General features: G+C 35.7%; 1 protein-coding gene and 1 long non-coding RNA gene across 7 annotated transcripts in view; one reads left to right on the plus strand and one right to left on the minus strand.

The window, feature by feature from the left end:
- The window catches only part of LOC123531535 (uncharacterized), an 87,138-nt gene extending 61,043 nt beyond the window's left edge, over positions 1-26,095 (minus strand). Inside the window, exons 1-5 of one of the 6 annotated variants that reach the window (XR_008366061.1) lie at positions 25,158-26,086; positions 24,079-24,183; positions 12,872-12,997; positions 9,303-9,469; positions 7,187-7,286 (exon numbers count right to left, since the gene is read on the minus strand). This is a non-coding gene — a long non-coding RNA (uncharacterized LOC123531535). Of the gene's footprint in view, positions 1-7,186; positions 7,287-9,302; positions 9,470-12,871; positions 12,998-24,078 lie in introns of all 6 variants that reach the window. The other 5 variants (XR_008366064.1, XR_008366065.1, XR_008366062.1 and 2 more) reach the window with 5 other exon arrangements.
- LOC123535600 (angiopoietin-related protein 7-like) lies at positions 16,905-19,466 on the plus strand. The gene has a single exon (XM_045318315.2). The coding sequence runs from the start codon at positions 17,349-17,351 to the stop codon at positions 18,795-18,797; it is 1,449 nt and encodes a 482-aa protein (XP_045174250.2). The 5' UTR covers positions 16,905-17,348; the 3' UTR covers positions 18,798-19,466.
- Positions 26,096-27,172: the final 1,077 nt, after the last annotated feature.

A 27,172-nucleotide genomic window follows, 5' to 3' on the forward strand; every position in this document is an offset into this window, starting at 1 on the left:
GCCATTGATTGAAAAACAAAAGGTAGAAAAAGAAATTTGATCCCTTTTCTTTTAGTCTTTAAAAAACAGAGCTTTTTTGGGAAAAAAGTACAATCAATAATTTAACAAAATTTATGAAAAACTACTTTCAGTAACCCGTGCTTATGCTAAGGGGGGATGTAGGGAAGCACATTTCATTACCTCTCAAAAATTTTTCTCATTTGTACCAAAATTTTTAGTAGGTTTCCAAAAAGAAATTTTTTTTATAATTTTTCCCTTTTTTAAACAAAATTAATTTTTAAAAATTTAAAACTGTCACGTTTGGGTACAAAATTGACCCCCTCAGTATTTTTTCTGTTGTAAAAGTATTTTAAATCGGGACTCAAATGGTTTTTTCTCGTAAACATAATATTTTCTTGTTTTGAAGCAAACTATAATGGGTTTTTTAATAAACTTTTAAAATTTAAAAGGGGTTTTTTGCAATTTCCACCACAAACACCTTTTTATTAAAATTTTCAGAGCAAATTCTTAATTATGAAAATATGCAATTCCCCCAAATTACTTGAAAAATTTCCATAAAACTACAAATTGGGCCCCAAAACTGGGCCCAATTTTACCTTTACCCTTTACCTTTCAAAAGTGTAACTTGACCCCAAAATGGGGCAAAACCCACTGGGGCAGAAAACGCAAAAAATTTTGCTAACTTAAAGAAATCAATTTTTCATGAAAAAACCCGCCTTTTTTGACCCTTTTATCTCCCCTATATGACCTTTATTCTGAAACCCAAAATGACTGAAATATTGCCTTCGGTCATTTTATTTGGGGGAAAACCGGGCCAAATTTTTTTGAAAAATTTTCAAAATTTGGAAAAAAAAAAAAAAAAAAAACAGCACACATAATAAAAAGGTGCCTTGGGGGCCTTTTTTCTCACCATTCCACATGTAAATGGGCCTTGACCTTAATTGGGTGGAAATTTTAAAAAAAAATTCCCCCAATTTATTTTGACAAAAATTTTTTGGGGCAAAGCAAGCCCAGAATTTCATTTTAAAAATCATTTCTTTTATTTTTAGCTCTAAATTTTCAAGCACAAACTTGGAAAAGTTTGGGCTCTTTTTCTTTGGGACCAAAAAAGAACCCAATTTATGAAAATTTTCTGAAGTGAGCAGATAAGAGGTTAAAAATTTGGGAATGGGAAAACTGAACTTTTTTCTTTGCTTAGGGCAGTGTGGACTCGGTAAATTCCCGCCAATGCATTTTCAGGGTTTTTAGAAGATGTTAAGATTTTAATTTTTCAAAAATTTTCAAAAAAACCCCTTTTTACTGCAAAGACAGAAATGCTCTACAAAACGGTTTTTGTAATATTAAAAATCCCCAAGGGTTGCTGGGCAGGAATTGTCTTTCAAATAAGGGCCCTTTTTTTTCTGTAATTTTATGATTGGGTTTTATAAAAATAAAAATCATGAAAGGAAAAGGTTTTAATTTTTTTCCAATTTATTTTTTTTATCTGTTTTTAAAGATCAAAAAGTAGTTCTAAAAAAGGGTTTTCATGACCTACAAATTTAAAAATCTGAAATGTCTGTGAAAAAATTCTATTTAAACAAAGTAAGTTCTTAAACAAACATTAAAAAAAAAATGCCCTTTTCCCCCTTTAAAAAAATCTATTTCTTCCTGAAAAACTAATAACAAACAAGTTAAAAAGGCAAATAGGCAGATTTTTTTCAATTGTATGAAAAACCCATTTTTGAATAAAAAGGATTTCATTTGGGTTGGTAAATTTGGGTTGGCAGGCCCCAAAGGTAAACAGACCGGGAAAAACCCGAAATTTTTAAATTGCAGTAGCTAATATTTTTTAACCCAGTCCTATTTATTCCCAAACAGCTTAAACTTCACCTTAAAATTGTTTACACTTTAAAAACTGTTCTGGGCATTAAACCAAGGGAAACTATTATAAACCACGGGAAATATTTTTGAAAGATGATTTAACACCATGAAATTGGGTTGGGGCTCAATTTAGGAGAAATGGACTTTTTTTAAAAAAATTTGTTTTTTTAGCTGAAAAAAAGACCTGTAATTTTCAGTTACATCTTGACCTGGAAAAAAATTTAAGGTGTCTTTAAAGGGAGATTTCAGAACCACACCCTTGGGCCCCATTTCCCCTTTTCAATGAAATTCTTTCAGGGTTTTTTAAAAAATTGGGGGCATTTTGGTCAAAGGTTTTTTTGATTTTCACTTAATCATCTAATATTGATAACAAAAAAAAACATTACTAACAACCATGTTTCTTTTTCAATTTCCCCCGTACCACTATAAAAGCATTGAAAGATTTCAAATTTCCTCCGAAATAAAATGACAGGGTCCCCTAAAGGGAATTTAAACCGGAAAAGGGGAAAGGGGTTTTCGGAGGGGGAAATTTTGACAAAAAGTATTTAATGGGCCAATTTCCACTACAGGTCCCTTTATGTTATTTTGAAAATTTCCCGTCCTTTTAAATGAATTCTTTATTTGGTAGCCAAAAAAATTTTTTCTGCACTTTGGTTTATTCATAAAAACTTTAACCAGTACCTTTTTTGGGCCCGGTTTTTCTTGGGGAATTATTGACCAGGAAAAGTTTTCACTTTTAGTACCCAAGGGGCCCAAAATTTTGGGGGTTTCCTTTATTTCAAAAAATGTATAAGCTTATAAACTTTTCTATACACTAATTTTTGGGGACAATTTAAAAATGCTGTTTTTTGGAAAAGGTGAACCCTTTACCTTCCTTTTTGGGCCGGGGACCCCCCCAGTCTTAACCTTCTCCAAAAACTTTTTTGGTTTCAACTAAATTATTGACCTGAAACCCACGGGGTGGTTAAACCAGCCCCTGTTTTAAAACCAAATTTAAATTTCCCAAATTTCCCAAAAAATTATACAAAGACCCCAAAATGCCTCAATACAATCCCTACAAACAAGGCCGAACATAAGTTTTAGTGAAAAAAAATCAATTTGAACTACAACCCCAGATGACATGTTGTCAGCCCAAACTGGGGAAACCCGATTTTCAAAATTGGGCCCGTGTTTAAGGGTTCCCTTTAAATCCCTTTAAATCTTAAAAGTTTTTTCTGAAGGGAAAAATCTGGGGGAAAAGGGCCCCTTGTTTGGACCTAAATTTTTTGAGGGACAGAACTGGGTCCAACAAGCTTCTCATTATGCCCTTAAAATTTTTATAAAAGTTTAATTTTGGGAAACCACTGAATAGTTTAAAAATTTTTAAAAATTCTGAAGAAAAAAAAGTAAATTTTTACATTCCTTTTAATGTTTTTAATATGACCCGACATTTGATGTACTGACCTCGAAAGGGGTGTTTTCCATAAAAATTTTCACAAGCTGAACATTTTTTTAAATTACCTAGATGTTTTTGGGGAAAAAAACATGCGATTTATTAAAAAACATGAAAAAAAGTCAAAAAATTTTATGGACATTATACAAATTTTTTCTTGGGGAAATTTTTGAGGAAGTGGGAAACATAGTGCAAGGGGCATGGGTGGGGTGTGAAAAAAATTTCAGGGAACAGTGGGGAAGGGAAAAATGCAAAGGGGGAAAGAAAAAAAGTCCCAGGTCAAAAAATTTTAAAATTAATGCTTTGAAAATTGGGGGGAACCAAAAAAGAAAAATTTTAACAGCCCGTGTAATTATTCAAAAAGCCTGCCTCCAATTTTACTAAATTGTTGAAAAATTTTTTACAAAAAAAATTATTTTTTTTTAAAATAAACAGAAAAAAGAGCAATTTAAAATTCAGCTTAAAAAGTGCTATAAAAAATGTAAAACCCAAATTTTCAAAATCCCAATTATTTAGATTTAATAAAAGAAAAAATAAATTTCCAAAACAGGAAAACTGGTTGCAAGAGCCAACAAACTGTTTCCAAAAATTTCCAAAGGCTTTTTTGGTTTGGAACCCCAAAAATTTTGTTCTCAGTTAAGACAATGTTGGTTTTAAACGAAATTAACTTGTTCCGACCCCACCAAAGCAAGTAAATGATTTAATTGTGACCCTTGGGTTTGGCCCCAGAGGGCCCGACATACTTATCCCAAAATTTAACCCTTTTTTAAAAAGTTTTTAAAACCCAAATTTTTTTAAAAAAGAGGACAATTTTGGGGAAGACCTGACTGGGTTTTTCCCCAAAGGGAAATGGGTTCCCCTTTATTTTTAAACCCCAAATTGTCTTAAAAGAGAATAGTGGTTGAACATACAGGGTTTCCCAATGAAAATTTTTTGGGGATTTCGGTTCAAAACTTATTTTAAACTAAAATTAACTATTTAGGGCAAATGGGTTTGAACTGATTTTGTTTTTTTAAATTTTAGAGGATTTTTTTCAAATAAGTGTAAACCAAATTTTAAATTGAAGGACGTTAGGATTTCAAGGGATACCCCGGATTGTCCGGGGGTTTTTTCCCGGAAAAAACACATTAATTTTCCCCGGGGTTCCCCGGGCAAATGTTGAAAATTCCCCCCCAAAATTTTAAAAAAACAGAAAACAAAAATAACCCGCCCCCCAAAAAATGTTTTTTTGGGCATAAATTTTTGAAAATTTTTTCATTAATAAAACAAAAAAATAAAACCCGCCCCGGGGTCACATTGTTTTTCCTTAAATTTTCCGTTAAAACAGTTTTTTAAAGCCCTCGAGGGGACCCCCATGTTGATAAACCAGTCCAATCAAAATCATATTGAAAAGCGCCCCGCGATCTTTTTTTGACCCAAAATTAATTTTTTCAGTCAAACTATTTTTATGACTTTAGATGAAAAGGGGCAAAATTATGCAAACAATTAAAAGGTTTTTGATCAAATTTTAAAATTAAGGGGAAAAATTTGCCGAAAATTCGTTTTAGCACGAGGCGGTTTAAAATACAGTAGCCTTTTTGGGAAAGGAAAAGGCTGATAAAGGGCAATTAAATGATTAATTTTTTTAAAAGGTTTTTAAAACTTTTAAAATGTAGGGTTGATTGGCACAAAAAATTTTTTTTAAAAAAACTTTTTTCAATTTAATGCCTTTGCCGAGGGGCCCTGAAAAATTTACCCAAACCCAAAAAATTTTATATCGATTTTTCTACAAGATTTATTTTATTCCTTTTAGGATTCCAATTTTTTTTAAAGGGGGTTAGAAAAAACGGTTTTTAAACAAAAAAAAAGATACCAAATGAGCTGGATTCTAAATCACGATGACCAGGTTAATTCTTCTTATGTAGCAAGTCTCCTAATTCAGTTCACCTAGGGAACGCAACCAATATTCACGTGCCGAACTATAGACGTGAATTACCCTATTTACCTCCCTTAGAAAGCTAGACGGCATTTGCAGCAAAGTATTCCTAAGCGAGGGAACAATGTTTATCTCCGGAAACTGCATGTAATTTTATGATATTTATGCATGAAACAGACGAATACTAATGTCACGGTGTATGTCCCGGACAAAGGGTAAAAATCCCGGAAATTTTAACTCAGAATCCCGGAAAGGTCGTGAAAAATTATGGCATGTATGACGTTAGTCAAGACCTGACATGGTTTTCCCCAATTAACTTTTAAAGGTTACTGGTTCACATCTATTCTAAACCAAGTTGACTGACAGAAGAGTGGTTGAGACCTGACATGGTTTTCCAATTAACTTTTAGAGGATACTGGTTCAAATCTATTGTAAACCAAGTTGAATACTGAGAGCATACTGGTTTAGACCTGATGTGGTTTTCCCAATTAAGTTTTGGAGGATACTAGTTCAGATCTAGTGCAAATCAAAATAATATCTAAATCTATTAAAATATTTGTTCACAACATTCAACTGTTTTTCCAAAATTAATATTTCAGAGTTCACTGGTTCAGATCTATTGCAAATCAAGACAACGACTATAATAATTGAGAGTACACTGGTTTAAAGCACTGATATGTTTTCTCCAATTAATATATTGTGAGGATACTGGTTCATTTCTCTGGCAAATTAAAATTTTGCTATTTGCTTTCCAGATAACCCATTTCATAGTTTTTGAATGACCTGACCCAAACAAATAAAAAATTATTTACCAACAAACTTGAGCATATAATCAGCATATACATGTGCTATGTAAAAGTTGAGTTATGGCCCTTTCAATGGTTACCACATCCAAATGTATCAATATTAATAGTAAACCAAACTGTTTCATGTATTAAATTTCTTGACAATCTTCAAAATATACAGCCTACATAAACTACTACTTGCACCTTGAAATATTAAAACAGCAAAACCATACAAATCAATGATTTCACCTTTCGTATGTGACAAATAGAATGATGGTCCATAGTGCAAAGACCTTGAACCATAATTGAATTTTAGGATATGTACAGTTTCATCTCCCCTTTGTGTGATGACAATTTTAATGTACTAAACAGAACTCAGTTACACTGAATATATTGACAGATGGCAATGAGAAGAAATGCAATATGCAAGAACCATAACTCTGAATTGATTATTTACAAGTTTATCTTCTCCTCTTATATTTTTTAAGAATTCTTAGTGAATTCATACAATTATTTGATATTAGTACATGTACTGGTATCTAGGATGAAACTAGAATTTTCAAGCCAAAAGGGCACAATATTTATTTGTTGAGACAAAAATATACCAATTTAAAAAAAAGACTGCTCCTTGCATGTCAAAGTTACAGCTCAGAAAAGATCTAACATGACCTTTGACCTCTTTATTAATGAAACCTTGACCTTTGCGATAGAAACCTGCATCTTACTCGAAAAACAGCTATGGCCCTGACAAGACCTTACATGAACTTTAACCCCTAAATGTGACCTTGACCTTCAAGAAATAATATGAAGACTAATCTATGTAATGACAATGTTGCAGTTTGGACAAGCTGTATTCCCTTTGATACCCCTTAAGTGTGACCATAACCTTTGAATCAGGAGCCTGCTGCTAGTGCTCTATAGGCAAATAAATCTGTTAAATGTAAAGAAATACTGCTCATGCATGTCAAAGCTACACCCACATGAAATTAGATAGACATAAGACCTAGCAAATAATCATGGATTTTACAGAAAACTGGTTCAAGCATAACACAACATGACCACTGCGCTTTATCAGAACAAAATTACTTATCGCCAAATCACTCTTAAGAAAATCTAGAAAAAACAATCTGAACAACAAATACAAGTCTAAAAAAGCAAAACTCTATTTAAACATTCTTTTTTAAATCATTTTACCTTCCTTCCTTGCTTTGTGCTCGTTTTTTTGGTCCTTTACCAACTGCCTGCTGAATGAACATGCACTCTCAGCAAGTGTCACATGATTTGCATTGGTTTGCTGTAGAATAAAGGTATACAGTAGTAAATAAATTTACAATATGTTCTATAAAAAATTAGCAATCTTCTGAGAGCTGTAACAGTCGTTAAATCATAAAATATTGGTGCAAGAGTTATGCACCTTGTGCCATATGGTGTGGGCGATGTTGTGGAACAACTACTTCAAGTTTAATCAAATCCATTTAGTAATAACTATAATATAGTGAAAATGCATCAAAATTAACCTTAATTCGAAGTAAAAGGGGACATAATTAATTAACAAGAGCTGTTGGCTGGCAGCAATGCTCCACTATTCAAAAGCCTTGTCAATTGAATGAATACAAAAGTCAGCAAGAGCTATCCATAAGACAGCACGCTCGATTTTTTCTCAGTGCTTGACTCTGAATTAGAGCTTTGCAAGTAAAAACAAGGAGCTGTGTTCAATAAATGCTTGATGCCCCCAGTGGCATCCTTGTCGATAGATTTTGCACCTAAGTCCAAAACAAGGTCAAGGTCAAGGTCAAACTGAGGTCAGGTGATGTTTGAAGATGAGGAATGGTCACAGTTTACATCTGTATTAGTATCAATTCATTCTTGTAAGGGGTATTGATGCTAGACGAAACGGTCCCATTTGGTTAACAAAGAGATGGCCCATATAAAGCAACCTAAGTCCAAAATGATGTCAAGGTCAATGTCAAACTGAGGTCAGGTGATGTCTGAAGATGAGGAATGGTCACAGGTTACATCTGCATTAGTATCAAGTCATTCTAGTAAGGGGTATTGATGCTAGACGAAACAGTCCCAATTAGTTAACCTCGTACGGACGCATGAACGGACGGATGGACAAACAGAAAGGACAATCACTATATGCCTCTCGCATCAGTAGATGCTGGCGGCATAAAAAAAATTGTAAAGACATTCGACTTCTTACATACCATTTCTAGACAAGAGCTGTCTGGTGACAGCGTGCTCGACTATTCGAAGAATTGATTGAAGAATGGGGTCAAAATATTAACATAGATAATCTGACAAAAGAAAAAAATAGATTAGACAAACAATGTTCCAGTATTTGTGGATTTCAATAAGTCTTGCACTAAATGGCAATGTGTGAACCAATTTCAAAATCCAAAAAGGGCCATAATTCAGCCAAAATAGTTGTCAGAGTTATGTACTCTTGCCTACAGATGGAAATCATAATGATAAACAAGTGTTCAAAGTTTAAAAGCTGTATGTCAAATGGTTTTGACAAAAAATGGACTTTTATGAAAACAGAATAGATTTCCAAGTCCAAAAAGGGCCGTAATTCAGCCAAAATAGATGACATAGTTATGTACTCTTTCCTACAGATAAAGACTATTATAATAAATAAGTGATAAAAGTTTCAAAGCCATATGTCAAAAGACTTTGCCAAAATATGAATTGGTACGAAAAAACTTAACCAAGATTTCTAAGTCAAAAAGGGCCATAATTCAGCCAAAATTCTTGATGGAGTTATGTGCTCTTGCCTATAACTGGACATGGTGATGGTAAACAAGTGTTGAAAGTTTCAAAGCTTTATCTCAAAAGATTTTGTCAAAATATGAACTGGTACGAAAAACTTAACCAAGATTTCAAAGTCAAAAGGGGCCATAATTCAGCCAAAATCCTTGATGGAGTTATGCACTCTTGCCTATAACTAGACACGGTGATGCTAAACAAGTGTTGAAAGTTTCAAAGCTTTATCTCAAAAGACTATGCCAAAATATGAACTGGTGCGAAAAACTTAACATGATTTCTAAGTCAAAAGGGGCCATAATTCAGCCAAAATCCTTGATAGAGTTTTGTGCTCTTGCCTACAACTGGCCATGGTGATGGTAAACAAGAGTTGAAAGTTTCAAAGCTTTATCTCAAAAGACTTTGTCAAAAAGTGGACTGGTACAAAAAACTTAACCAAGGTGTGACGCCGATGCCGTGGTGAGTAGGATAGCTCTACTTATTCTTCGAATAGTCGAGCTAAAAAGCATACAGATTCTGTCCAAACTAATCTACATGTACTCACTTGAACAATGAAAATGTTTTGGCTTTCACCGAGGTAATTGTTCTGGTTCCCATTCTGACAGCTGTTATAAAGTTCACCACTGTGAGAGTCAACTGGAATGATGGCAGACATCAGAAAAAACTTGGGTTATGAAGAAGGTGTAGATCACCAATCATAGACTTGTCAGCCTGAAATAAATTGTTTATTGTTCTTGACATTGCTTGGATATAGTACTAGAGATTAATCAATTACTAATCCACCGACAATTTTTGACAGTGACGTCATTTTGTCAGCAAACTATAAATAGCCATGGAATATCGCCAAACGGGTATATACTTATATTTAATAGAAATATGTCCTTATCATATCAGAATCTAAGTAAGGTATGACCCAGTGGATGTGCTGGTTATTTGTCATGCGGGCGATGTAAGTTCAAAACCAGTGGTTGGCGAGGTATAGTTTATATTTATTTTGTAGCAAAAAATATATTGTTTGAAAGACCAGTTACATTTGCTTTCCTTGATTTATTGTTGAAATGTTGTTTATATATGTTTTCCGTGTTAGTTTTTTTTAATTATCAACCATTTTTTTCATTATGAAGTATACCAAATGCAACATATGTCAGTCAGTCCATTGTGTTTTAGAATACATGTAGCTTTCTCATTATTATTATTTCTCATCATACATGCACATACACTGAAAATGGCGACTATATCGAGCTGACCGCAAGCGGGCTCGACAAAAATGGACTGGTTCATCAGTTCATCATTCAGTTTGGCAGTACCAAATCTTACTCAATGTTCACTGAAAATTTACTGACTGAATAGTGAGATGTGCAGGCTGATCTTGGTCTGCAGTGGTCGCAAAGGCAAAACCACTTGCCACCAGTAGTCTTAAGGTTAACTTAAAGAGATTAAGACATGCCAGGGAATACTGTAGTTATTCCTATTAAGAGCCAAATATCAGTTGTCATCTACCTCTAGTACAAGAGGGCCAAGATGGCCCTGGGTCGCTCACCTGTGTAACACACCATAACAGTGTAAACACGTTTTACCTAGTGATTTCATGGAGACAAATATTCTGACCAATTTTCATTAGGATTGGACCAAAAAACGTGGCCTCTTGAGTGTAGACAAGCATTTTCTTGATTTGACCTAGTGACCTAGTTTTTTACCCACATGACTCAGATTCAAACTTGTCCAATATTTCATGAAAACAAATTCTGACAAAGTTTCAGGAAGATTGGGACAAAAAAATAGCCTCTACAGTGCACACAATCTTTTCCTATGATTTGACCTTGTGACCTAGTTTTTGACCCATGTGACCCAGATTTGAAATCGTCCAAGACTTCATGATAACAAACATTCTAACCAAAATTTATGAAGATAGAATCAAAAATGTGCCCCCTAGAGTGTAAACAAGCTTATTCTTTGATTTGACCTGGTGGCCTAGTTTTTGACCCCACATGACTAGATAAAAATTAATTGGATATTTCATGCAGACACACATTCTGACCAAGTTTCATGCACATCAAATGAACAAAAGTGTTAACAAGCTTTTCCTTTGACTTGACTGGGTGACCTTGTTTTTTACCCCATATGACCCGGTTTCAAACTTGGCCTAGGAATCATCAAGATAAACATTCTGACCAAGTTTCATGAAGATAAGGTCATAAATGTGGCCTAAAGACAGTTAACAAGCTTTTCCTTTGATTTGACCCAATGACCTAGTTTATGACCCGACATGATCCAGTTTCGATCCAGGCCTAGAGATCATCAAGATAATCATTCTGTGCAAGTTTTATCAAATCAAAGCATAAATGAAACCTCTATATAGCTGAAATGGCCAAAATAGAAAATTGTACACTTTGCAGGGGCAGTAACTCTACAACCCATGATGGAATCTAGCAGGTTTTTGAAAGGAACCAAGATCTTATTGTGACTTAAGTTGTGTGTAAGTGTGTTTAAAATCAAATATAAAATGTCACTTCTATCCTGTTCACAAGGTAAATATTACCAAACTTTGGCTCTTTCAGGGGTCAATCAGGGGCCGCAGCTCCGGAAACTATAATTGGATGTGACAAATTCATCATGGAATCCAAGATTTATTGTTGTTGAAGATATTTTGCAAGTTTGTATCAAATTAAACCATAAATGAAGTCTCTATATGGCTGCAAAAGCCAAAATAGCAAAGTTTGGCCCTTTAAGGGGCAATAACTCTGGAACTCATGATGGGGTCTGGCCAGTTTTCGAAAGGAACCGAGATATTATGCCAATACAAGTTGTATGCAAGTTTTATTAAAGTTGATTACAAAATGTGGTCTCTATCGTGTTCACAAGCCAAAAACAGCAAAGTTTGGCCCTTTAAGGGGCCATAACTCTGGAACCCATGATGGGGTCTGGCCAGTTTTCAAAAGGAACCGAGATATTATGCCAATACAAGTTGTGTGCAAGTCTGATTAAAGTTGATTGCAAAATGTGGTCTCTATCGATTTCACAAGCCAAAAATAGCAAATTTTGGCCCTTTAAGGGGCCATAACTCTGGAACCCATGATGGGGTCTGGCCAGTTTTCAAAAGGAACCGAGATATTATGCCAATACAAGTTGTGTGCAAGTTTGATTAAAGTTGCTTGCAAAATGTTGTCTATCTTGTTCACAAGAAATTGTGGACAGACGGATGACAGATGAAAGGCGATCATAAAAGTTCACCCTGTCACTACATGACAGGTGAGCTAAAAAGTACTATTGTCAGTGGCCAAACATTTTTTAAAAAGTAGATAATGACTATAGCCTTAAATTAAAGCAAACGTGTTATACCTTCTACTCTTGAATATGGAAGACTATGCTTGAAACAGCAGTTTTACGTAATTGTCCACTTTTCCAGTTTTTTAATGTCAACGGCTTAAGTTTTAGACAAAATTGCTAAAGATCTTCCTAAAGATCTTCCTACAACAGGGGCATGATTTGATAAGACTTTGTAGTGAACTACTACGAAATGACAAATATCTTAGCTTTAGGCCTTCAGGTTTTAGAAAACTTTTTTTTTTGAAGATTTTCTTACATAAAAGCTATGGAAAACAAGTGTATCCCAGGGTTAACTACCAAATATCTAACCTCAGGGCCTTGAAATTTTGGAGAAGATTTTTAACAGCCACAGCAAACAGAATTCTGCACTGAATGGAATTCTTTGAACAACTTTGTTAGAGAACAATCCAAGTTTCATCAAGTATTGTTATGCAGCCTTGCCCTGCTGCCAAGGATCTGAACCTGTTTAACAACTGACATACTTAACAACAATCCAGTGTACATAATGGCCTACTTCGATTGTCCAACCACTGCTACAATAGTTGCCAAATGAACTGATGAATTTGACAGTCCTCCAACATGCAATGATTTAATCAATCAAATCCATTGATACAAATTACTGGTTCTTGTTCTGCTTTTGGCATGTCAGCTGCAACACAACACCTTTGTCCAGTAGCAAACGTGCCTAAATGAACAAGTCAACACACATACTTCTACTGCTAGTACTGGTGCAACTGTAAGCCGGCTAAACAATCAAATTAGATGTTTAAATCTCAGAAAACTTACTTTGAGTAATGTTTTTGAGGCAGATTCTATAAGCTGAGGTAGGATAGCTTGGAACACGGGATTCTTCGATATCTTCTCATGGCGTATAAACTGAGCCCATAACATCAGCGTGTAATTACTCAGCATCTGGAAAGCAGAGCAAATGTGATAAAGGTTTTCATCTGCAACAGTTATAATACTTATTATATAAATTCTGAATATATTCAAAAACAAGAGCTCTGCCAAGCGGGGCAATATACGCCCGAAGGGTTATATCAGAGGAGGATGGGAGCAAAATTTAAAGAACTTGACTGTTGAAACCCAAAGGACAGGAAGAACAAAGAGAAGAAATAAAAAAAATATATATTCTAAGTCGACAGAAAAAAATTCTAACCAGGTACAGATACGTCAAAATACACCTAAAACCATCCATGTTGTACCACAGAAATGTGGTCTCGGTTTTTCCCTACAGCTAATAATGAAAAAGTTACAAAATAAGCTATTTAAAGTAACATAAAAGGGAAGTAATTCAATAAAAAAATTATTTTAAGTGAACAAAAAAGTGATCTGCCAAATAACAAGAGCTGTCCGTAAGACAGCCAAGCTCGACTATTCAAAATATTGTCCCAGAAGCAGGAAAATATTATCCAACATGGTTAAATTTCAAGAGTTTTAAATTCAAAAGGGGACATAATTTGACCAAAATGAAGGTCAGAGTTATGGGACTTGCTGCTATCAACTAGCTTTATAACCCCGAAGGCACATGTGAAGTTTCAATTCAATATCTGCATTAGTTTTGGAGATAGTAACTTGCATGTAAAACTTTAACCAGAATTTTCTAAGTCCAAAAGGGGTCATAATTTGCCCAAAATACATGTCAGAGTTTTGGGACTTGACCCAGTGAGGTTGGTAATTGATCTAGAAAAACAACAAGAGCTGTCCGTAAGACAGTGCGCTCCACTATTCGGGGATTTGACAGTAAAATGAATATATGTCTGAATAAGAGACCTCTACTTTAAAAGGAAGATATACAAAGGGGCAAAATTCCATCAAATACACAAATTTGAGTTATCAGGATTGTTACAACACATGCAGATGATGATGATAAAGATATATTTTGAGTTTCAAGTCATTATCTTATATAGTACCAAATTTATGTCTAGAAAACGAAGTTTCTAAAAATTTAAGTATAAAAGGGGCATAATTTGGTCAAAAATACAAATCAGAGTTATGGGGATTGTTACCACACATGCAGATGATGATGATAAAGATACATTTTAAGTTTCAAGTCTTTATCTTATATTGCATTAAAGTAGTATCCAGAGAGCGAAGATTGCAAAAAAGTTTAAGTACAAAAGGGGCATAATTCTGTCAAAAACACAATAAGAGTTAGCCACACATGCAGATGATCATAAACAAATACTTTTAATTTCAAGTCATTATCTTTTAAAGTACCAAAGATATGTCTATAAACGAAGCTTTCGAAAAAAATAACATGAAAATAATTCTAACTATAACTCCTTGGTGACCTTGACCTTGGGTATAATGGGCCCGGCCCTTACAATACTTTGTTTGTATGCTGGACAATGTTTATGTGAACTTACAGTATGATATAAGCAAAAGTAACAAAGATATGACAGAAAAACAAAGGTTGCCGAAAAACTTTCTTAAAAATAACCTAAGTGTAAGACCTTGGTGACCTTGACCTTGAGTATAATGGGCCCAGCCCCTGCACATACTTTGTTTGTATACTGGACAATGTTTATGCAAAGTTACAGTAAGATATAAGCAATAGTAACAAAGATATGACAGAAAAACAAAGGTTGCCGAAAAACTTTAACCTTAAAAATAATCTAAGTATAACACCTTGGTGACCTTGACCTTGGGTATAATGGGCTCAGCCCCTATACATATATTGTTTGTATACTGGACAATGTTTATGTAAAGTTACAGTAAGATATAAGCAACAGTAACAAAGATATGACAGAAAAACAAAGGTTGCCGAAAAACATTAACCAAGAAGGGTCACGCCGACGCCGACACCGGGGCGAGTAGTATAGCCCCCCCCACTATTCTCCGAATAGTGGAGCTAAAATATATGTTTCAAATCTGTATGCCTTTTAGTAATAGTACTTGCACGCACAACTTTAACCAGGATTTTCTAAGTCCAAAAGGGGGCATAATTTGCCCAAAATACATGTCAGAGTTATGGGACTTGACCCAGTGAGGTTGGTAACTGATTAAGAAAAAGAAAAAATAAGTTTCAAATCTATATGCCTTTTAGTAATAGCTGTATGTACTTGCAAGCAAAACTTTAACCAGGATTTTCTAAGTCCAAAAGGGGGCATAATTTGGTCAAAATGAAGGTCAGAGTTATAGGACTTGCTGCTATCAACTAGTTTTATAACCACGAAGACACATGTGAAGTTTCAATTCAATATCTGCATTAGTTTTGGAGATAGTAACTTGCATGTAAAACTTTAGCCAAAATTTTCTAAGTCCAAAAGGGGGCATAATTTGCTCAAAATACATATCAGAGTTATGGGACTTGACCCAGTGAGGTTGGTAATTGACCTAGTAAAAGAAAAAATAAGTTTCAAATCTATATGCCTTTTAGTATTAGCTGTATGTACTTGCACGCAAAACTTTAACCAGAATTTTCTAAGTCCAAAAGGGGGCATAATTTGGCCAAAATGAAGGTCAGAGTTATGGGATATGCTGCTATCAACTAGTTTTATAACCCCAAAGACACGTGTGAAGTTTCAATTCAATATCTGCATTAGTTTTGGAGATAGGAACTTGCATGTAAAACTTTAACCAGAATTTTCTAAGTCCAAAAGGGGGCATAATTTGCTCAAATTACATGTCTGAGTTATGGGACTTGACCCAGTGAGGTTGGTAATTGACCTAGAGAAAGAAAAAAATAAGTTTCAAAGCTATATGCCTTTAAATGATAGCTGTATGTACTCGCATGCAAAAACTTAACCAAGGTGTGACGCCGACGCCGACGCCAGGGTGAGTAGAATAGCTAGACTATTCTTTGAATAGTCGAGCTAAAAACAAGAGCACTGCAATGCAGAGCAATATACACACAAAACAAAGTCATATGACCTTTGACCCCTAAGTGTGACCTTGACCTTGAAGCTAGCCATCCGAAACATGCGCTCTGCACGTCATCTCGCTGTGGTTAACATGTGTGCCAAGTTTTTTTTTAAAATCCTTCAAGCAGTTCAAGAGTTACAGAGTGGACACGAAACAATGTCATATGACCTTTGACCTCTAAGTGTGACCTTGACCTTGAACGGAGTCATCAGAAACATGTGCTCTGCACGTCATCTCGATGTGGTGAACATTTGTGCCAAGTGTCTTTGAAATCTTTCAAGGGGTTCATGAGTTACAGAGCGGACACGAAATTGATACCTGATGGACGGACGGATGGACAGACGGACACCAGCTTCACATAACATAATATGTCCCTTCGGGCGTATAAAAATTATATGTTGCAGTGCCATGGCTATGAGTCATGCCATCACCCTTCCTCTCTTATAGGCAGGGTACTGACAATGGTTTTCCAAGCAATATGAATGTTAAGAAGGCATTTTGCATGGTTCATATTCACACACCCCTCCAGTATATTTTGGCTACACCTATGATATTCATCAACATTTTAAGTCTGAAACTTAGACTTTGAAATCCTAAAATTGCTGTTAGCTTTGAATTTGAAAATCTTACATGTATTTCTATGAAACCTTGCACAAGAATAGTAGATCTATACACTATAACAAACAGCTATGCACAATTCCAGCTAAAAAGATACAGTATGTATTATGAAACTGAATTTTTTGTGGTTTAAGATCAAAGAGTTTAAACTTCAGACTTGGAACATTGATAAATTCTGGCCCCGAATTTCAAGCAAAAATAAGCTGCATCTCAAATACACTTGCTAACAACTTCTTATTTGAGAACATGTGTTTTCATCTGCCAGATAAACCTTGGAAAACACCCAAATTTAACAGCCTTCATGCACTAAAAATAACACTACACAGAATTCTAATCCAGAATTGCACCTGGAAATTTTCAATTTTCGCTAACAGCCAAGTAAGATTTTACAAAAACTTAATATTTTCCTAGAAAGTGATAAGGATAACAACACAGATATATTCTACAGATAAGCCAGATGAATTATTAGCAACAATTCTGATCATATCTGGTTCTAGTGTTAAATGGTACCAAGGAGAATTTATTTTCCAACAAAGGTTACTGTAGAATATTTTGATGAATTTATTTTTTTCTTACAAGACAAGAAGATTTTATTTGTATAAAACAAACAAGTATTTGGAATTAATATCACAAGGATGTATTATGTTTTTACTGATATCTTCAATATTTGCAGTCAGCTTTACTGATATCAGAAAAATTAACAAACTGTCTACCTGATATCGGTAAGTCGGTTTAGTAAAAATAACAGTTGGTCTAACTGGTATAAGCAGATTCAACAATGGGAATATATATGGATTTAGTGTTATTTCTATATGTGCATACAGTTCTGGGTTTCTCATCAAGTCAATTTATGGAGAGATTTATTTATATCGAAGACAGGATTAATGCAGAAAGTAAATTCAGAAGAGATGACTTTAGTACGCTGTTCAATGAAATAGGTTCTGTGAAAACAATGTTACAACAATTAATGGAGAATAAACCTGAAGGTCAAGATAGCACTAGAGTCCAAGCTACAGGAAAAGCTCAATCAGAACTAGAAAAAAAAGTTAAACTGTTGAGAAACGGCTTTAAAGAAGAGAAAAATTTGAATATTCGGTTCCGACGAGAGATTCCTGAATTGCAAATGCATGTTCAAGATCTGAAAATAAAATCAGACCAGATTTCAGCAAGTTTGGAGGACATACTTAAAGGAATAGAATTTCTGAAAGAGGAGAAGGTAGAAAGAAAAGAAACTTTTAATCTATTTCAAAACAAAATACCTGAAATTCAAAAGAATATCATTGACTTACATGAACAATTTGAACAAACAAAGGCTGCTGAATCAGAAAGTCTTCATACAATCAAAACTGGTACAGAGAAAATGAAAGAAAACATTGATCATCTAAAACACAGTCAAGAACAGTGTTTAGAAAGTATAGACATTAATAATAATATAACAAAAAGACTGGAAGAAAAACTTGTCAGTGGAAAAATGATCAGCAGTATGGCTAAAGATTCTTATGACGAACAAGAGTGCAACTGCTCAGTTTTATCTTGTCCATTAACTAGCACACCTTCTCCGGACAACCTGATTACCACTTTTCCAAAAGTGACCACATACGAGTCTTGTTTGGATTTATATGATAATGGATTTAAATCAGATGCTATTTATAAGATAGAAATTAACCACACACACACAATTTCTGTCTATTGTGACATGACTACAGACGGCGGTGGTTGGACCGTTTTCCAACGGCGTAAAGATGGATCTGTGGACTTTTTCCAAGGCTGGAATGACTACAAAACTGGATTTGGAAACTTGGATGGAGAATTTTGGCTCGGGAATGAGTACTTGAATCTACTGACTGATAATGGTGAACCACATGAGCTGAGAATTGAACTAGGTGACCATGATGGAAACCATGCCTTTGCCAAATACAGCAGTTTCAAGGTAGGGTCAGAGAGTACAAACTTTCAGCTGGAAATGAGTGGCTATACAGGGAATGCTGGAGACTCGCTAGAAACGTCCTCCAGGAGAAGTAGATTTAAACATAATGGCATGAAATTCTCTACAAAAGACATGGATAATGACAAATATTCTGGTAACTGTGCTGCATATTTTAAAGGAGCATGGTGGTTCAATAACTGTTTTGACTCACATTTAAATGCTCCCTATCAGGACGGCATTATCTGGTATACATGGAAAGGTTCAAAATCACTGAAATATACTGAAATGAAATTTCGATAAGATAGGATATGACTACCTAAGACTAAACAAGAATATTCTTCGTTCTATTCAGACATATATATTTGTACCCAGGAAAGTTAAATCATTTTGATGTTGCCATTTCAGGTAACCATATATTACCCCACAGAAAATCAAACTGGCATCCCGTGGGATGACTTAATCCCGGAGGGATGTAATCATTTCAGTGGGATGGAAATTAATCCCGGTGATAACCTACTGGGATGGGTGAGTAGATTTCCTGGTGGGATCCCACTGAACAGTGTTTTTGACTGCATTATTTTTTGTTGCCTGTGTTTTCCTTTCAGCCCACCTCTGAATTTTTTTAACGGGCTGGGCTGGAAAAATATTAACAAAAAAATATTCAGCGTTGGAACAAAAATTTATTTTTTATTTTTTTAAGACTAATCGACTATGGATACTCATGTTCATTTCAAGTCCCAAGTCGAGAACTAGTTGATTTAGTCTCAGTTCACATAATACACTATTTTAGTTTCCCACTTCATAAAATTCGCTTTAAATAGTGGTATTTAGGGTTGAGTACTTGTATTTGGTACAAAGTATTCACTTCAGAAAGCACCAGAATATACCATTTCCAGATAGAATTGGTATTGTTATCGGTACCTGAATTAAACTGAATGACAGATTGTATTAAAATTACAACAAAAAGCATTGAAAAGTTTAATATTTTCTGTAGTCCAAATCAGCAGTTAAATTTTACATCGACAATGGTTGTAAAGCTATACAAATATTCGTATTACAATTAATATCTACATAATGATGATCAATCAGGAAGACTCGGTCATCTCCGTAGGAGTAACATCGGGCGTAAAAAGGCCTAAGTCAAGTCAAGTCAAGTCAAGTCAAACAATATTTATTTACAAGTCGGTATATAAACAGAAAACGTAAGCACTTGAGAGCTTTTGAAACCGACTGCACAAATTATAAAGCACATAAATATATGTTATTATAAATACAACATAAAATTCTACAAAAACAAAATAAATATGAAAGATACACGTTATGTACATAATGCTAGGTACACTCGAAACCCTTTATAATGCTATTCGATATACTGGGGTATTCAGTATAACGCGGTACGCTCTTGGCTCCTGAATTTTCGAGAAAAAAAAACGAGTCTGCGGATGTTATTTAATTTGATCATAACCAGCTTTAAAACTGCATGTACATGTGTACATTAACACCTTTGCCATGACAACTATGACAAACAAGAGCTGTCAGTTGACAGCGCGCTCGACTATTCTCAGTGCTTGATAGTATAATATAAGCTATGAGTAAAACTTTAACATTACAATAAGCATATTCTAAGTCGAAAAGGGGCCATAATTCAGTCAAAATGCTTGAGAGAGTTGTCTGCTCCTGTTTACAGACTGGGGTCATGATGGTAAACAAGTATGAATGAAAATATTTGGGGTGGTAAGCAAACTTTAAGATTACAATAAGCATATTCTAAGTCGAAAAGGGGCAATATTTCAGTCAAAATGCTTGATAGAGTTGTCTGCTCCTGTTTACAGAATAGGGTCATGATGGTAAACAAGTATGAAAAATATGAAAGCAATATCTCAATGGATTTTGAAAATATTTGGGGTGGTACCCAAACTTTAACATTTGTGTGACGCTAACGCTCACGCTAATGCAGACGCTTGGGCGAGTAGGATAGCTCCCCTATTCTTTGAATAGTCGAGCTAAAAATCAATAATCGTCAGCTAGCTTATTTGTTTGTGTAACGCCTTTGTTTAGTTTTGAATACATGTAGACATGTGACAATTAGGCAATCAGTACCGTGTCAAAGTTAGATTGTTTGCATAACAAGTGTGTAACATTGGTCAGTCAACTATCAAACCGTTTAAGTTTGCACCAATTAAGCAGCAGGGGTTAGGACGTGAAAAGTATCCATCGGTGGTTCAAACGAGAACAAGAGCTGTCACAGGAGACAGCACGCTTGACTATTTCCATGCTGGATAGTGAAACTGGGCACATTTGACGAAGCTGGAGCTGTCACTGGAGTGTCTAATGACTCAAACGTGTATGAAATATTGGAAAATAGTCTGTGTCAAAAGTATTAAGTAATGAGAGAAATAAGGATCAAGTGTATCAAAACATTAAATATTAAGTATAATTCTTAGCAAAAAGGGGGCATAATTCATGAAATATTGGTGCAAGAGTGATGCACCTTATGTCATGTTGAATCAAATCCGTTTTGTAATAACTTGAGGTGTAGTGAAAATGCATCAAAATTAACCTTTAATTCTAAGTAAAAGGGGCAGAATTCTAGCAGTAGTTTCATACAAGAAGTTTTCTGTATAGCCATATGCGAAAATGAGCCCCTCCCGCAGGTGGCCACTTTTTCAATGAATCAAAATAAGTCCTCAGAAAAAATATCTAAGTCCAAAAGACAGGAACAACAAAGGGAAGAAATTTAACCAAAAAGAAAAAAAAATTCTTACAAGGTACAGATATGTCAAAATACACCTAAAAATTGGAGGTACCATCCATGTTGTACCACAGGAAAGTGGTCTCAGTTTTTCCCTATGGCCAATAATAAACAAGAAGCTGCGTTCAATAAACGCTTGATGCCCCTGGTGGCATCCTTGTCGATACAAAACCTAAGTCCAAAACGAGGTCAAGTTCAAGGTCAAGGTCAAACTGAGGTCAGGTGATGTCTGAAGATGAGGAATGGTCACAGGATACATCTGCATATCAAGTCATTCTAGTAAGGGGTATTGATGCTAGACAAAACGGTCCCATTTGGTTAACCTCGTACGGATGAACGGACGGATGAACGACGAATGAACGGACGGACAGGACAATCACTATATGCCTCCCACATCAGTAGATGCCAGGGCCATAAAAAGTTACTAAATAAGCTATTTATAGTAACATAAAAGGGATGTAATTAAAAAAAATATTGTTAGTGAACAAAAGAAGGATCTGCCAAATAAAAACAAGAGCACTGCAATGCAATGCAAATGCAGAGCAATATACACAAAAAACAAAGTCAAATGACCTTTGACCCCTGTGACCTTGACCTTGAAGTGAGCCGTCCGAAACATGCGCTCTGCACGTCGCTTCGATGAGGTGAACATTTGTGTCAGGTTTCTTTGAAATCCTTCAAGAGGTTCCAAGAGTTACAGAGCTGAAGGGAAATTTTAAACCAACAGACAGACACCGAGGCAATTACATAATACGTCCCTTTGGGCATATAAAAAGGAATCGAGATCTTATGGTGATAAAAGTTGTGTGCAAGTTTGGTTAAAATCAAATCATAAATGAAGCTGCTAATGTGCAGACAAAGTCAAAATAGCTAATTTTGGCCCTTTCAGGGGCCATAACTCTGGAACCCATTATGGGATCTGGCCGGTTAAAGAAAGAAACCAAGATCTTATGGTGACACAAGTTTTGTGCAAGTTTGATTAAATTCAAATCATAAATGAAGCTGCTATTGTGCAGACAAGGTCAAAATAGCTAATTTTGGCCCTTTCAGGGGCCATAACTCTGGAACCCATAATGGGATCTGGCCAGTTCAAGAAAGGAACCGTGATCTTATGGTGATACAAGTTGTGTGCAAGTTTGGTTAAAATAAAATCATAAATGAAACCACTATCGTGCAGACAAGAAATTGTTGACGCACGGACGGACGGACGGACTGACGACGGATGAAGGGTGATCACAAAAGCTCACCTTGTCACTATGTGACAGGTAAGCTAATAAAACAATGGTGGAATGGGTAAAATACATGAATCATTGATAAGAACACAGAGCTCTGAAACTGATGAAAACGCATAATTTGGTAAAATGTCCTGTTCTACTAATTATTTCATAATTAGTTTATACTAATTTGTTTAAGCTTGATTGTGATGAAAACTTAAAGCTTATTGGAACCGCTCTCGAGTCTGCTTCCTGGAAAAACCAGTACTGGTGTCATATGAGAAGTCATGGTCTTGACCCCAGTGGGGCTCGAACCCACGACCCCTTAATTGTGTGGCCGACAACACCTTATCGTCTAGAACACCACTTCCCTAAAATTATTTCATAATTATGTCTGCCACCACAATGTTGTGTTAGACATATTGTTTTACTCCAGTACGTGTGTGTGTCTGTCACAAATCTTGTCCGCACTCTAAGTTAAACATTTTTCATATGATTTTCACCAAACTTGAAAAAAATGTATTTGACCATAAGACCTCGGCCAAGTTCAATAACTAGCCAAATCCACCCAGGCACTTTTGAATTATGGCCCTTGAATTACTGATGGGAACCATTTGTCTGATCCATCCAGACTAACTAGACATTAATGATAGGAACCACTGGTCTGAACAATCCAGACAAACTAGACATTAACAATACAGGGCCGTAGGAACAGGAGGAGCAAAATTTGACCTAATATGGTAATAATCTTAGCAATTTTTTGACAGGGAGTCAGTTTTAGCTGATTTTCATAGTGTGCCTCACCCCCCCTGTTCAAACTGAAAATGCTTCCTACGGTCCTGTGATAGGAACCACTCATCCAAACCATCTAGAACTCCAATACATTACTGATCAGAACCATTCATCCAAACCACCCACACCACTTTGAATCACTAAAGGATAAGGCAGTTGTGGGAGATTTGCGCTTTTCTCAAAAGCAGCTCTAGTTGGTCTTAATTTCTTCAACAGTGAAAGGGCAACACACTGGATTTTTCGCCTATACCATATCAAAAGTCTAGAGCAAAGGCAGCTAGTCTGATTTTTTTTTTTTGTTTTTTTTTGCTTTTTTTTTTGGGTTTAACGCAGTTTTTCAACAGTATTTCAGTCATGTAACGGCGGGCAGTTAACCTAACCAGTGTTCCTGGATTCTGTACCAGTACAAACCTGTTCTCCGGAAGTAACTACCAACTTCCCCACATGAATCAGAGGTGGAGGACTAATGATTTCAGACACAATGTCGTTTATCAAATAGTCACGGAGAACATACGCCCCGCCCGAGGATCGAACTCACGACCCCGCGATCCGTAGACCAACGCTCTTACCTACTGAGCTAAGCGGGCGGGGTGCAGCTAGTCTGAAGGGCAATACAACAGTGATTCTGCTACAGAGACAACAGATTCATTTTATTTCCATATTGCCAATTTAGCTTGCTGCGTCAGCCTTTTTGCCAAGAAATATTTCCTATTTGTTCGTGTAACAGTTACACTGTAAAATTAGGTGACAGCCATGTGCCTGTGAGTCGGACGGTTGATTTAGCTAAACCCTGTCTACATAAGTTCTGTAACAAAATACTCACTTTAAATTAGAGGTATACATCTGGTTGATCGATTCATAGATGTCTTCCGCACAAGACCAGGAGATTTCATGCTTATACAGCAATTAGAATACAACCACTCTCATCCTGAAATTATCAATAAAAAGAAAGAAAAAGCTGCCAAAAGAATGGAAGAAACATGGCCTAAAATATTCAAATCTAGTAGATATCAAGTTATCAAGAGATACTGTCAAAAGTTTTATATTTAAATAGAGAAAATATCAAATTTCACAGAACCGGCAAAATTTAATAGAGATACTGTTAGGAACTGGCTATTAAATAAAGAAACAGAAGTTTAAATAATTTCTACTGTGATACTGGCTTACTTCAAAGAAAATTCTTTTAGTTATTGAACAGATGCTATTAACTGTCACAATTTTGACCATTTCATTGATCTAAACTATTTGACCTAATGTCGGTATAAAGAATTATATTCAAGCGGAGAGTGTAACAAAACTTAACCCTTGGTAATAAGTATTTTTAAAATTATGAAAGTGCATGTGAACTTATTCTGCATGAGCAGCTACACCAAGGCCTTATCATGTCCAATAAACTTATAAGTGCTTACTTTATAACATGTCTTAAAAGAAATTAGATTGAATACAAAAAAAATTGAAAAAATATTAGACAGTACTTGGTAAAAATTCAGATGGCTTACAAAACTATTCTGTCATATTTTGCCTATTCTGGTAAGGAAAAATACATTTTGGAAAGTCCTTGAAAAAGAAGTTCTGTCCAGTCTATATTGCAAACAAGTTAAACAGATATCAGCAATTGCTGGCAGATTAAGACCTAGTACAGAGACAAATCTTGAAAATCCTTGATTCCACCTCTCTCAACACAGGAACAACAGTCGTCTAGCAAACCGCTGGCCCAGAAATGTAGATCTGTTACTCCTAAACGACCCCATTTTGCGGATATATTGTCACCAGAATCCTTCAATGGTACCGTTAGTAGTCTTGATTGGCAGTCAAAAGGATCAAAGAATTTATCACAGACTGTGAGACAGACCTTAAAATATGGAAAAGAAGCAAATGCTGAAAATGGAAGGCGAAAAGAACCTGACAATTTCCGATTCCCATCTCTCTCAACACTGGAGAAACCATCATCTAAACACTGCCGGCCAAATATTGTAGACCAGTATCTCCAACACGACTCCACGCTGCGGATATATTGTCACTGGGATCCTAAATGGCATCGATAGCTGTGTGGATCAACAGTAAAGGGATCTGTCAGGCCTCGACATCAGTAAAAAAGGGAAAAAAAACTTGGCCACAGCCAGAAAACAGCACCAATGGAAACCTATCATATAAGAAATTTATTTACCAAAGTTAGCTATAATAATTTACTGCTAAATCTAAAAGACCATAACAAAACTGAATGCATAAAAAATCTCCAAGGTGTAGCAAACTCATGACTATCTTAAATCTACTGGCACTACATCATGCACTGCTATCATTTCAGCTTCCTACTTTTTAACCTTCACCGGAACAAAGACTGCAAAGATGACTAATAAAAAGAAAACTTAGCAAAAATGAAAGCTAGCCAAGCTTCATCAGATGCAAAACCAATATTATACTGAACAAGGCAGTCTGAAAGACAGCTAAATCCCCCGCCACTGCTATAGATAGTGAAAGGGTAAACCTTTGATTTTAGCTGTGACCTTGACCTTGAACTGACATGGCTGACTCATGAATTCTACACAACATCTTGATGAGGTGATCATTTGACCAAAGTTTCATGAAAATCCTTCAAGGGGTTTAGGAGATACAGAGCTGAAACCTTTGACCTTCAGTTGTGACCTTGACCTTGAGTTGACATGGCTGACTCATGAGTTCTTGATGAGGTGATCATTTGACTCAAGTTTGATGAAAATCCTTCAAGGGGTTAAGGAGATACAGAGTGGACAAAAAATGGAAGGCTCAAACCTTCGACCCTTAGTTGTGACCTTGACCTTGAGCTGGCATGGTTGACTCATAATTTCTGCACATCGTTCTGATGAGGTAATCATTTGACCCAAGTTTTATAAAATTTCTTCAAGGGGTTTAGGAGATGTAGAGCGGACACGAAATTGAAGGCTCAAACTTTTGACCTTCAGTTGTGACCTTGACCTTGAGCAGACATGGCTGACTCATAAGTTCTGCACATCGCCTTGACGAGGTGATTATTTGACCCAAGTTTGATGAAAATCCTTCAAGGGGTTTAGGAGATATAGAGCAGACACAAAATGGAAGGTTCAAACCTTTGACCCTAAGTTGTGACCTTAACCTTGAGCCGGCATGACTGACTCATGGTTCTGCACATCGACTTGATGAGGTGATCATTTGACCCAAGTTTTATAAAATTCCTTCAAGGGGTTTAAGAGATATAGAGCGGACACAAAATGGAAGGCTCAAACCTTTGACCTTGACCTTGAGCCGGCATGGCTGACTCATGGGTTCTGCACATCATCTTGATGAGGTGATCATTTGACCCAAGTTTTATAAAATTCCTTCAAGGGGTTTAGGAGATATAAAGCGGACACAAAATGGCAGGCTCAAACCTTTGACCTTGAGTTGTGACCTTGACCTTGAACAGACAAGGCTGACTCATGGGTTCTGCACATCGTCTTGATCAGGTGATCATTTGACCCAAGTTTCATGAAAATCCTTCAAGGGGTTTAGGAGATATGGACCGGACACGATTTTGTTATGGACGGAAGGACGGACGGACGGACAGACGGACGGGGGATTAAAAACTTACTTTGTAGTAAAACAGAGGCTGATTATGTGAGTGACTTGAAATCAGCTCAACAGAGTAACCAAACTTTCACTTCACTGCAGAAAAAATTTGCTACTGTACAACCATTCTATACTATATGAAATACAAGGTTTTTGCCACTGATTTACTTGAATAATACTAAATCCTATTTACCTTTGAGTGGCATTCTACTGAAAGATAAAAATGCAAACTTACTTGAGTTTTGTGCATTTTCCACTGTAACTTGAAAACTCTCATAGAAATTAAATCCACGTAAAAATACCTTGCCAGAGTGATACAAAAATTAAATCAACTTTATCCTTGCAACTTGCAACTT

Source organism: Mercenaria mercenaria, chromosome 11 (assembly GCF_021730395.1).
Source record: "Mercenaria mercenaria strain notata chromosome 11, MADL_Memer_1, whole genome shotgun sequence".
Lineage (NCBI taxonomy): Eukaryota > Metazoa > Mollusca > Bivalvia > Venerida > Veneridae > Mercenaria > Mercenaria mercenaria.

Excerpts from the sequence above, each read along its gene's own strand:
- LOC123535600 (XM_045318315.2), top strand. The coding sequence starts at position 17,349 with ATGGGAATATATATGGATTTAGTGTTATTTCTATATGTGCATACAGTT.